Raw genomic sequence first — 14,057 nt, forward strand, 5'->3', positions numbered from 1 at the left:
AACCGGACGCCGGACGTGGGTGTTCACATTATATCCGATCAGTCTGTTTTGCCGGAAGGTCGGTGGTTCGACTCGCCGCCAGTTTACGTTTGTATTTTGTACGCGATGGACGGCGACGATGATGTTCTTATATTGTGGTGGTATTTGAGGCGAATGAGACGAAAAAGATGTAGAAAACGAAGACAACATTGGGTGCATCCTATACTTCGAGACCGATTTTCCACAGGGACATTTGAAACATTGATGGGAGAATTAAGGAATGATGAGGCGAAGTTCTTTAACTACTTTTCCACTAGCACTAACAACTAGCGACGCGAGAAAGAGCGGGCTCGTCTTCAGTCTTGACCATAGATTCATCTATGGTCTTGACGGAACGTTCGTTCACACTCATCCGATCCGGGCGTTTTGACTGATCATCGCAGTGGCAAAATGTCCGTCAAATAAATCGGATCAGTCTTTATTCCCGGATCAGTCATAATGCCTATGGAGCTGTTCACAAATTGTACTGCCACTGGCACATCCGTCTATTTAGACGGACCGGGAAAATAGACTGATCGGATAAGTGGGAACGGGCTCTAAAGTTATTGTATAGTCCGAGAATCCCCAATGCTTGTTGCTGAATTTTTCCACAGTTTAGGAACCTACCCAAAAGTAAAATAAACGTTTGCTTTGTTTCTACAATTCATTGAGTGAATATTCAGATAGCTTTCATGCACAGCGCATTTCATTCAGGAAAAGAACATTTACGTGGCATTGACATTGCAGTGTTTTCACTTGTTTACAAAATGTATCAGGAAAATGGAAAGTTTTCGAATTCTTATCCCTGTTGGCCGTTGAAACCTGTAAATAGTTGTGAGAATAAATAAAAGATACTTATGTCTGGATAATTGCCAAAGTAGTTACAACAAGAAAACAGGATGATATATATCTTTGATACATCCTTGGATAGTTTTATTAGGGCTTGTTTGTCGGAATATATTGTCATCTGAGGGGAGTAACTCTTTTAGGAGTGATTAATTTTACTGATTTGAAATTGTCCCATTTTTTACGAGAATTCACTGGTCAGACGTGATATCTTTATATCCCGGTGTCCCGGGAGTAACTATACATACTGTTATCAGAGATAGAGTAGCTTTGTACGGACTATTAAAAATTAATTTCTATCCCCAGAAAGCTACAGGGTAGTTTTACAAATTCATGGAAATACTGAGACCATCATCAAAGCCAAACTTATCGGAGTTTATTGAAACTTGGAAGGTTATTGACACATGCTGAGATCGAGTCAGAGACAAATCAATTATTCAATATTCCAGGGCCGGACTATAAATCCTCATTTGAAGGGTTAAGGGTAGAAGCGTCATTTTGTATTTCGAATTTCAAATAATTTTATTTCTCGTGAGATAATGAGAACTATTCTCTTCATTATCCTCGAATATTCTGACTAATCGATGAGGAATTAATCCTGAAATCTATGCAAATGAGGTCTGAAACTTCGCATCACGAAGGTACTGATTAAATTTCGTGCAGAAATCCGAGTTCTTCGGTCACAATGGTTAACGGAGCTATCCCAATCAACCGTTCGACCCTATGAAAGTTCCGTTAGCCGAAAGTTGACGGCATCTGGTGAAGTTTCAGCGATATCCAGTAATCCGGGTACATCTGGTCTGAACTTTAACGACACGGATTTCCTATCGAACACAATGCTTGTTTCGAGAAATGAGACGGACGATTAAAATCGGATCCCTCATTTCCAAGATGGATCTGATTATATTCATGAAATGCGCCTCGTGTTACTGCGACGAAAGTTTTAGAGGTTGTAATGAAATTGATCGAAACTTTTCAACAAGCTGTTTGCCGGCTATATTGGAAATGCAAATGAGTCGTGAGCACGGGTAGAAAATTCAATTTAACGCAGACTGTACGATGGTGGTCGCACTGACCACGTATTGAGTTCCTCTTCTTTTTCAGCTATCTACCATCATTGGAGTATTAAACTCTCTTGGGGTTGAATACTAAAAGCTACCGTCCAAGAAACGCTCTTTCTATACTGGTATAAAACGTTGAGATCGAAGCCTAGGAAGTCACCTAAAATAATTTCCGAAAAAGTTCAATTTCGACGAAATTTCGCGAAAAGTGCGAAACGTTCTGGGATTCACGGAACGAACGAAACCTTTTCGAGGTCCAGGAATGGGCTACGTTTCATCACGAAGGACCGAACTATTGCCAGTTAACACTCTCGCCCACTTTACGGCCCCCAAATACCCGAAAATTGCGTATAAAAAAGTGGAATTATTTTCTATCGATGATCAGAGAAAATTTGACGAACTTTGACAATCAATGCCAGTTCGTGATTCATAGGTCAATTTTGGCCATAGACAAACAGTGACAGAGAGAAACTGAACATCTGGCCTGCTAGTTGTCTTTATCTAGAATTTTGATTGGTCCGCACTCACCTCATAATAAACAGAAAAGAGACAAATATTGGCTCGACATAAAGTGGAAAATCAAACACAATGGACAAAGGAGCCAAGCAATATTACTACAGAAGAGAAGACTGAGTCCCACAACCAATCTAGAAATTGACGGCGAAGAAATCAACTGGAAAAATGAAGCCAAATATTTAGGAATAACGCTCGACAAAGGACTTACTTGGAAAAGTCATATCAAACAAGCAATCGACAAAACGAAAGCAGCGATGAATAAACTCTACCCTCTGATAGGAAGAAGAAGCCACATGTCGAAAGAGACAAAATTGAAGATTATTAAAGCCGTTGCTAGGCCTCAACTGACTTATGGATCAGTTGCCTGGAGTTTCGCGGCAAAGAGCCATATCAAAAGAATTCAGGCCACTGAAAACAAGCTGCTAGGATGTGCAATAGATGCACCTTGGTTTGTCAGGAATAGACAGATTTATAGGGACCTAAAATGGAAAACCATAACGGAATTCATGAACAGAAAACCAGAGAAATTATTCGAAACAGCGAAAAACCATCCGAATCAAGAACTCAGGAGACTAGTGGACTACGACCCAGAGGAAGACAAAAGGAGAATGCGAATTTACCGAAGGACACCAAGAGATCAATTAAAAAGAGATTAAAATAAAAACAAAAACTTATTGAATAATCCAATAAAGTGTTATCCAATAGAGGATAAACACATAAATCCCAGCACGATAGTGTGCGAGAAGAAAACCGACTAAGAGATGAACGGTTTATAGGCAAATGCCCGGAACCAATATTCAAGAAGCAGTTAAGGGTTTTTATTGGGTCTCGAGCTCAGGAGAGTGAGAATCGCCACACTTGGTCCCCCTCAGGGGAGGGTGGTTCGTCTGACTTGCAAATTTTCCCCCTGCTACACTAAAAAAAATAAAAAATATTGGCCCGACGATCATTTCCCTCTTTCTATGAAATAGAAAATTTCATGCTGTATTGCTCAGTCCATGTCTCTTCTCTATGTCTATGATTTTGACTGAAGTATCTTGGCAGCGATCACAGAACGGTTTGCTTCAAATCGACCGGAATCATAGAATGAAGCTCTTGGCCTTGATATTTCAAAAAGGGAGAATCGCGAGGGCCGTAGGCCCGAGCAACGGACGAAAGGCGAATCAGTCCGTAAAGGAGAATCTACCCACGAGTTACTTACTAATGCAAAATATAGATCAATTCCTATCAGGATATAACCCTGAAATATGACGCGGATATCAGTCAAATACAGCGCACACCTATACGGCCATTATCGTGGGACAATGGCGTGAAATTTATAGATTTCGGGTTACGATATAACGGCCTTGGATGGCTTCGAGTTGGGATGAATGGTGGAATAAATCGGTTGTCACCGCCCTTTCGATGTTTTCGATTGAATTTTTTCGATAGTCATTAAGTGGTGGTTATGGCGACGACCTAATCGTATCCGGCAATTTGGAGGGTGTGGGTGTGAGAGAGTGGAGGATTAAGGGCCTGGATGCGAACAGGGTCCGACATTCTGGGGAATGTTTCTTGGAGTAAATGGGTTGTCCTGAAAGAGTTATAATTTCATCATAAGTGGTTGATTTGTGGTCAGAAATTGTAGGGGAGGAGTAAAGGGTAATCAAAAGATTGAATTTTGCAAGACACTTGGATTTCAAATGAAGAATCACAAAAATATTTACTGCAAACTCCAAAACTGTCATAACACGTAGTCAACAGTAGACAGGCAACACGAGTTCTAGCACAAGAAGAGTATAGAAGTTTTGCATTTCTTCAGTTCTCTTCTGTCTCGTAGCAATCCCTATGTTCGGAGTCTGTATGAGCTCCTACACCATTTAAGGGATTATACCTATGTGTTTCAATATTTCTTCGGAGAAAAAACGCAGTTTTTTAGAGATCAAGATGAAATTATTTTCAAAATTGAACATTTCAAAAACGACCAATGTATTTCCTTTCAAAAGATTGGATCATTTGATCGTCCAAAATTATACTTCATCTGAATGAAAAGGCCTCTGTTTCCTTCGAATTTGGCAGCCTGTACACCACTTCGTGCTGAAAAATTCAGATGATGGACGTACTAATCAAACATGTTGACCAAACATCAACGTTAAATTCGGCGATCTAGGCAATATTTCACAGCTGTATTAAGATCTGACGTCATGTAATCTAATCCCACCTACAGTGTACTTTAATTAGTTTCCAGTTTTGTAAACACGATATTTCAGTTCCACAAAAATGGAACGCAGCCACCAAGAATACCCATCTAACTCGTAAAAATTTTCCGTTTCGGTTTGTTTACTGGTTTTCCTCGCTGCAACTACAGACGTTATATACAGGATGTTTTCTGTCATTCTCTCATCAATCAAAGGTGAAGAAAGAATGTTTATGAATTCATCAAAATGGTTCTAAAAGACCACGCACATGGATGAAGTAACCATCTCAATTCGTAAATCGTTCTATATGTCCAAAAATTTTTTTTAACTAACACAAATTTCTATACATTTATTTTAGCAGTCGGTTGGCCATGAAATAATTTTCTCAAGTTTTTATAACTAGAACGAAGTAAGGTTGGCACTCATGAAATATCTTTAATGTCATAACGCGGTTGCCACAACTAATATCAATTTTTATTACGAAAATGATTGAAAAAAGGGGCAGGGTTTCAGGAAGTGCTATTTAGGTCCGCTCATTCCAATAGTTATACCCTGATATTCAAAAATCCACAATACGTCAGACGGTAGCGAACATATTCAATGTAAGAGAATTTATATAATGCTGAATATAGTGCTGAATGTTTCCACAATCAGAAATTTTGTGAATGAAGAGGATGACAAAGAATTTCCTTCTTTTGGAAGACCCAAAAAAGTGGTGGCATTTGAGAATTTTATGTTTGAGTGAATTAATGCGAAAAGTTTACTACAGGATTTTCGATTAATGTCATCATAGAATAAGTTCCCGAAAATTGATTTTTCTATTTTTCATTTGACTTGTCCTATACATTGTTAATGTCTCAAGGTACCAATAAATATCTAATTATTATTATTATATCAATGTATTGAGATGAACAGTCACAAATACGCGCCAGTTGTCCTGTTAATTGTTTATTCATGTGAATTTTTTGTTCAAAGGTGAAGTTCATCTTGACTTGAAACTTCCTTCAATTCCTTTTGACTTCTATTGATGCAAGATGATTTTTGTTGAAGAATTTAACATTCTTGTTATTTTCTGTTAATTCCTTCGGGAGATACCATTCCCAACCACTGCATCATATGCATTTCATCTTCGGGTTAATATTTTTGAAATCTACAACTGATGCAACGTATTCAAATTTTAGCCAAAGTAGATAACGAACATTAACTCTCCTCAAGCTAGTGCATATTATGATATTATACTGATCCCTTGTATTCTATGCAAATAACTGGATTTGGTATGCCTTCAATCAGTTTGTATAAACTTCAATTATGTTCGTCACATATTTTCCGAAGAGATTCGACATTGTGATAAAATCCGTAATAACAGAAACTTTTACATAGAATGGGCAACATAGCGTTGATTTAAAACCCAAAAATGTTTTGGCAAGCGTCATATCCCCACATTTTCGTACTATACAGAGTGAAATGTGTCAAATTTCCATGGCCAACCGAGTGCTAAAATAAAAGTGAATGGAGTATACATTATAATAACCTAAGCGAAAACAATTAAAGTGTCATTACTCAATAAGTTCTTGAGCTGCGCTGAAGGATAATGAATACTTGTAGTGAATAGTGAAATAATATTGAGAAATTCATATCACTTCTTTAACTATCTTAGCTATAGTAGTATCTCGATTTATGATTATTCTGACTACCCCTAACCCCTCTAATCTTGGTGCCTCTGTTAACTATACATCTCATTGGGAGATGAAGATGAAATAATTGTTTGAAACGTAGAATGTAAAGACTTTTTTGCCACCCTGCAATTTCCGCATCCGCATTTTTAAAAGGCGTTATCACCCGACTCGTTTCTAGGGTGGCTACAATATATTCACTTAAAAAATTCTAAATTAATTCCATCCACCGGGGCAAGAATTCATTCCACCCAATTACCTGCGAAAAATTCAATTAAATTCCCAACGCGCGTTATAAATCAATGTTACCTAGCGCAAACTTGACTCCTGTCCAAGCCTCCCTGACGTAGCTGAAGAATCTCCTGTACAGCGGCCTCCTAACTCGCTTGCTCTCCCTGGTCGAGTCCTCCTCGCCCTCCTCGGGGTCCTGTTCTAGCCGTTGGATCTGCTGGTTGTGTTCCTGCTGCTGCTGCTGCTGATGATGCTGTTGCTGTTGCTGCACCATCGGATACATCATGAGTCCGGCATCGTAGGGCCGGGACGCGCCCGAACGCGCCGCGCCGCTCCGCACCGTTTTCGCGCGTCTTACATAATTTCGGCACCTCCTAGAAGTGTTCGGTCGTGCGTCATAGACGGGTTAGGTTGTTAGTAGTTCAGGCTTTAGCTGCGTATTAGGTTGTATTAGATCTGTAAAGAAATCAGTGCATTAGAGGTACGGCAGTTTATTCAGAACACGTTTTGTAATACCAGGAATGGAGGAAAAGCATAACTATATCTTAAGGTCACTTTTTTGCATGCTACCGCAACCCACTGCAATGCTACGAGAAATATCTACAATGAAACCATGAAACACTGCAGAGAAAGAGCTGCGTCTTTTCCAGAAAAGCCATGTGCGACATCTGCCCTTCAAACAACTCAACTAACTTAGATACCTAGGTCTTTAGTAAAAATACAGTAAAACCGTGAAAAGTGCCCCACATTTTGAACTGGTATGATGAGACACACTTTCGAATCTATAACGTTTATTTTTGATAAAAATGGTTCACAAAAGGTGAAGGTGAAGTTGGCCTTTTTGCTAACTTTTGCTTTTTGCTTTTTTGTACTCCTTTCGATTTTTCAAAAGACGTAAGGGGGGGAAAGACTACCAGAATATGGGGTGTTGCCAAAACACTTGAACGGTCAGTAGAAGTTACGAATATGACAATAGTTTCCAGTCTTTTTTTCAATTTCAGCAGGTTTCGAATTGTAGCCAATGGCAAGACTTTTAGAGAAATTTTTTTATGCCGAAATTCATTGAGGAAATCATTTAACCTCGGAAAGCGAATAACATGAATGAACATTTGTTCGTCAATGGAAAAATTTTACTCTGTCTGAAAATCAAGATGTTCTATTACTGTCTTAGGATATGGAGTGCATGGAATTTGTTTTGAAGATTCTAGAACACCAAACAGTTGATGATTCGATAGAAAATTGCACTCCAGAGAACTCTTCGAAGTCAACTCGAAAATGAAAAGTGGAAAAACAAAAAAAAATATTTTCTCCTAAACAGGGCCAGATATTTGAAATTTCGGTATGAAAATGTAGGTTTTCGAACACGCTGAATCTATTGCGAGTATTTTCGAAAGCCTATCTTCCTTCGTTTAGATTTTCATCTTGGAAATGGCATTTTTCAGAAATTTGCTAATTTCAATCTGCGATATCTCCTGTTATATTCGTCTGATCGAATTGGGATTTCCGGTTATATAATCAACGTTGCATAGGCTTACACCCTAGCACAAAAACTTGATTTCGAAAATCGCGATTTTTTGGGTCAAAAATGAGCAAGGGGTTAGACCCCCCTAAAATGACATATTTGCTACTCTGTCTGAAAATTAGGATGTTCCATTACTATCCTAGGATATGGAAGGCATAGAATTTGTTTTGAAGATTCTAGAAAACCAAACAGTTGATGATTCAATAGAGAATGGCACTCCAGAGAGCTCTTCGAAGTCAACTCTAAAATGAAAAGTGGAAAAACAAAAAAAATTATTTTCTCCTGAACAGGGCCAGATATTTGAAATTTTGGTATAAAAATATGGGTTTTCGAACACGCTGAATCTATTGCGAGTATTTCCGAAAGCCTATCTTCCTTGGTTTAGATTTTCATCTTGGAAATGGCATTTTTCAGAAATTTGCTAATTTTAATCTGCGATATCTCCTGTTATATTCGTCTGATCGAATTTGGTATTCCGGTTATATAATCAGCGTTTTTGGTCAGAAATGAGCAAGGGATAAGACCCTCCTAAAATGGCCTTCTTCTCTAGATCACATGTGTTTTTATATAAAACCAATTCCTCCCAGGATGTGCGTAATAATAAAACTTTATACGTTGAAAGAAAAAGAAATGTGTCGATTTTGTCTGCAGATATAACAGGAAAATTATGCCTTTGTGCCATTATTCATGAAACTTATTATTACAAAAATTCTGTTAGAAAGAGAATATGCCCGTGTCATACTAATCGAATAACGAGAACTAGATATATGACATGAATTATTTTCCACATAGATAAATCTTCACTTCCTGTTAATCGGTCCATGAAAACTGCATCCATCGTTGCACAAAAACATACCCTAAATGAAATAAATGACGATCACCAGAGTTCTCATAAATGTTTGGAAAATTTTGGCAGCTACGGTTTTTAATAAAAATAGGAGGTAGGAGTATTCGAAAAAATTCTGGACTGATAATCATCCGATATAAAATGCGTACATTCATTCGGAAAATTCAGCAGGTTTAAATCGACGACATTCAATCAACGATGAAAATTTTCATTGAAACACCTATTTCATTTCAGATCAGGTTCAATAATAGACAAAAAAGTCCAATGAACCTTTTTCATTCCGTTTAATCGCTCAGTTGAGTTCAGAAAACATCAACGTGGATCGTAACCTTTTAGTTTGTTATTTCACATAATAGAGCTATAAATGGGGTAAGGTAGAGAAGAATTGGAATACCACTTCATATTATCGCTGTTCCCGAATATCCATAATTGAGAGCGGAAAATTGGATGGAAATTCGTATGAGCACTATGCACTTCCTAGTTACTTTTCGCAAAAATATTAGTTATGAACAGAAAGACTATTCTCGCTAGTGAAGACTTTATTCTGGCATAATTCATTTTGGTAAAAACTTGAGCAAACTTATCCTGACAAATCTATTGAAATTTTCGTCATATTCACATTCAATTCTGCTTTATTCAAATTCTTTTTTAAAGGCAGTTAGACACCTCATCTGTGTTATTACACAGACAGAGGTGGATGGAGGAAAATTATTTTCACTCTGAGAGAAATATTCCTTTTGGTTTGTTGAGTAGATGTGAGAAAAGTTGGAGCTTTCTTCGTCTTACAGAAGGAATGATTTCGATTCTTAATGTCAGAATCAAATTTGCTACCCTAAATACATTGCGCAAAAAAATAAACGCACATTATGGAAATCTCAAATTTATTCTACAACTGAAGGTGTTCTCAATGATAATTATTTATTTCAGAATTATGCATGCATATGTTATCCACTTTCAACGGTTTTCTTCAATACAGATGTTTTTTCCCACTCGGAATAAAAAAAAATGATATTATCAGATTTTGAATATATTGACTCCATTCTAAAATCAGTTGTTCTCGATCAATTCTAGTAATCAATAGTTTTACTTTCGTAAATTTAACCCAAGAGGAATGTGCCCAAGCGGTAGTTTTGCGAGAAGAAGGGTGGACATACACAAGAGTTGCAGAAAGGTTTGGAGTTACCCATACGAGTGTGTCCAGAATGTTGCAGCGATTCAGGGAGACAGGTATGAATGTCCGAAGACCAGGACAGGGTAGACCACGGGTAACAACTGCCATTCAAGAACGTTACTTGAGAGTTTCTTCGTTGAGACAAAGGTTTGCAACCGCTCGCCTCCTTCAAATTCAGCTTGAGCAAAGTCATGAGGTGAAAATTAGCACTCAGACAATAAGAAATCGCCTCAGAGAATATGATTTAAGGCCTCGTGTCGCGGCAAGAGGCCCAGCTCTTACCCCAGCCCATCGAAGGGCGCGTTTGGATTTTGAGAGAGAGCATATCCATTGGGAAGAGGCCGATTGGGAAAGAGTTCTCTTCACAGATGAGTATAGATTCTGCCTCTACCATTGTGATCGACGTTCCCTTGTATACAGACGTCCACATGAAAGATATGCTCAGTGCAATTTCCTGAATACTACTGGTTTCGGGGGAGGATCGATTATGGTTTGGGGTGGAATATCTTTGACTGCTCGCACAGACCTAGTGGTCGTTGATAATGGAGCTATGAATGCTGATAAGTATATAAAGAATATTCTTGAAGAGCATGTATTGCCATTTACCCCATACATTGGTGAAAATTTCATTTTTATGCACGATAATGCCAGACCCCATCGTGCGCGCATTGTACAGGAGTACCTCGAAGAGGTTGAAGTCTCTCGAATGGAATGGCCAGCAAGAAGTCCAGATCTCAGGCCGACTGAGCAGGTTTGGGACAACCTCAATAGAAGTTCAGAAAATCATCCAGCTACTCTTAATGACTTAGGAATCCAACTCGTAGAAATCTGGGAAGGATTAGATCAGAACATTTTAAGATCACTCATTTTGAGTATGAACCGTCGTTACCGAGCTGTAATTAACGCAAGGGGTGGAAATACCAAGTATTAAATCACTTATCAGCATTTCAGTATTTTGAAAATTGTTCATTTCTCTTCTTTCACATAAGATTCGGTGAAATCCTGAATTCTTCTTCCATTTAATGGGTCTTGTTTCGTTCAAAACCTTCCCGAGAGAACATAAAAAATAAGTTATAAAGTCAATGTAGAGTTAACTTTAATTAAAATTGAGATTTTCAGAATGTGCGTTAATTTTTTTGCGCAGTGTAATATTCTTACAGTGGTGCGAATTCAATAGTTCATTCGCCATTTTGTACCTAACACCAAATAAAAGATATCGAGCTAGAAGATTGATCACCATGTGACCACAATATCCCCCTAATTGCCTTGTTATGCCGAAAAACATTTATATCCCTAATAGCCCTCACACGTGCAGACGAATTTATAGATAAGGATTGAAAAATGGTTGTCCATATTCTGATAAATCAACGTACTTATGCTATCGCCATCTGCTAATGACTTCTGGTATTTATCTCTGTTATGTCACCCTGTTAAAACGACAGCCCACAGTTGTTTTCTATTGTCATCCATCTGATTTGCCGGGAATCATATGTCACCATGTCGAACGGTACAATTTTGCGCATATAATGGGCCGTTGTATACGACAATCTGCAGTTTTTCAGTAGGTAGAGTAGCGAGATGATTTATTACAGCGCCAAATTCTGGCTTTATTATTGCGTGGAGCTTGTCCTGTCACGTGGATGCAGGCAATTTTCGGGTTTACATGTCTATTTATGAAGAACGCTCCCGTTTCGGAATATGCCGAAAAAATAATATGTCAACGTGTTTCACATGAAGAATTTTTATTATCTACTGGTAGAATTATTATTATTATTTGAACCGGGGTCATTGTGGCTCGATTAGCCTTTCAGGAACTGCGACCATGTAGATCTTTTTTTCTCTACCCTACTCATTTATAGGAACCCAAGGAGGTCGTCAATGGTGTTGATAAATCCGACAACATCCTTAGGGGCCTTGGCCGTTACCTCGTGAGTATCCAGGACTGGTTTCCTTATATGAGGTTCTTAGGTCTGGTTCTTAGGTCCTCCACCTCTGGATAACAATTCGGATTCAGAAGAGTGCATTCAACAGATCCACAATTATTAAGGCTCACAGAATACATTACAAAGGGATTCCAAAATAAACAAGCTACGAGTCTTGTTTTACTAGACGTCGCCAGAGAATTCGACAGTCTATGGCATGAAGGATTAATATATAAGATAAGATATGCTGGATATTCGATCAAAATATGCAAGTTGATCAGAAATTATCTCAAAAATAGAAGATTTTACGTGAAAGTGGAAAGAGAATGCTCCACAACAAGAGATATAGAGGCTGGAGTACCCCCAGTGTCAGTACTTTGGCCACTTCTGTAAAACAAATACAACATATACATTCACGATATTCCGAAGAATCCAAGAACCATGCTAAGGTTATATGCTGACGACACAGGCATAGCAACTCGACACCGCAACCCAGAAGTAATACATAGAATGAGTTCTACAAGAAACGATTGACGCAACAAATTACTGGTGCATAAAGTGGAAAATCAAGCTCAATGGACAAAAGAACCAAGCAATATTACTTCAGAAGAGAAGACTGCCACCCACAACGAATCTGGAAGTTGACGGCGAAGAAATGAACTGGAAAAATTAAGCCAAATATTTAAGAATAACGCTTGACAAAGGACTTACTTGGAAAAGTCATATCAAACAAGCAATCGACAAAACGAAAGCAGCGATGGATAGACTCTACCCTCTGATAGGAAGAAGAAGAAGCCACATGTCGAAAGAGAGAAAATTGAAGATTATTAAAGCCGTTGCTAGGCCTCAACTGACTTATGGTTCAGTTGCCTGGGGTTTCGCGGCAAAGAGCCATATCAAAAGAATTCGGGCCACTCAAAACAAGCTGCTACGATGTGCAATAGATGCACACCTTAGTTTGTTAGGAATAGACAGATTTATAGGGACCTTAAATGGGAAACCATAACGGAATTCATGAACAGAAAAGTACAGAAATTATTTGAAACAGCGAAAAACCATCCGAACCAAGAACTCAGGAGACTAGTGGACTACGACCCAGAGGAAGACAAAGGGAGAATGCGAATTTACCGAAGGAGACCAAGAGATCAATTAAAAAGAGATTAAAATAAGAACACAAACTTATTGAAAAATCCAATAAAGTGTTATCCAATAGAGGATAAACACATAAATACCAGCACGATAGTATGCGAGAAGGAAACCGACGGTTTATAGGCAAATGCCCGGAACCAATATTTAAGAAGCAGTTAAGGGTTTTTAGTAGGTCTCGAGCTCAGGAATCTCAACACTTGTTCTCCCAAAAAAAACACCTCTGGACACTTGCATACCATGTGCTCCGCTGTTTCTACTTCTGATCCATAGAGTCTACAAATCTCATCTGCTGACTTTCCCATAAGGTACAAATGATATTTGTACCGACAGTACCCTGTGGGCAGTCCCCACCATCACTCGAAGCTCAGCTTTAGCAGTTTTCTGGTGTAGGTCGGTGAAATCATCACCAATTTCTTTGACTGAGTGAGTACAGGAGTGTTTCTCCAGAGGGTTATTCTGTTGTTCAACTCCTATTGTTGGACCGCTGCTTTATATTGGTGTTTTCCAAGCCCATAGAAAGACCCAGGTCCAGCAGGTGTTAACCTTGATCCTCTTTTTGCAAGTTCATCGGCAGAATGAGTTCTGGTAGAATAACATGAGACATATCAATTTATTTTAGCTAGTTCGATTTAGATTGTAACATTTGTTTATATTTATATCAATCGAAGTTATTTATCTGTTTTAATTTCTATTATTTATTGGTCGCCTTAATCACAACTACAAGGTAGGTACTCCAGAGATTCCTGCTATGTGGTTTGAGATTTTCAATGATCTCCAATGCCCGAGGGCTGATTCATTTAAAATCATTTTGTGATAAAGTCCACTAAGCTTTTATCACAAAATTCACATCAGACAATAACTTATTATGTATTGTATACCTCTGTACAAAAATATCTAACTTTCAACTACGATAAATTCAAGAAA

At 38.3% G+C, this 14,057-nt stretch overlaps 1 protein-coding gene across 6 annotated transcripts in view; it reads right to left on the minus strand.

The window, feature by feature from the left end:
- Positions 1-14,057, minus strand: part of LOC123315509 (Kv channel-interacting protein 1) — a 143,775-nt gene that overhangs the window by 47,741 nt on the left and 81,977 nt on the right. For 5 of the 6 annotated variants that reach the window (XM_044901226.1, XM_044901225.1, XM_044901227.1 and 2 more), the window contains one exon: positions 6,601-6,978. The exons of the other annotated variant lie outside the window; for it this stretch is intronic. In XM_044901226.1, coding sequence (XP_044757161.1) covers positions 6,601-6,808 — 208 coding nt within the window. In that variant the 5' untranslated portion in view covers positions 6,809-6,978. The remainder of the gene's footprint in view (positions 1-6,600; positions 6,979-14,057) is intronic. 6 annotated transcript variants of the gene reach the window in all.

Source organism: Coccinella septempunctata, chromosome 6, assembly GCF_907165205.1.
Source record: "Coccinella septempunctata chromosome 6, icCocSept1.1, whole genome shotgun sequence".
Lineage (NCBI taxonomy): Eukaryota > Metazoa > Arthropoda > Insecta > Coleoptera > Coccinellidae > Coccinella > Coccinella septempunctata.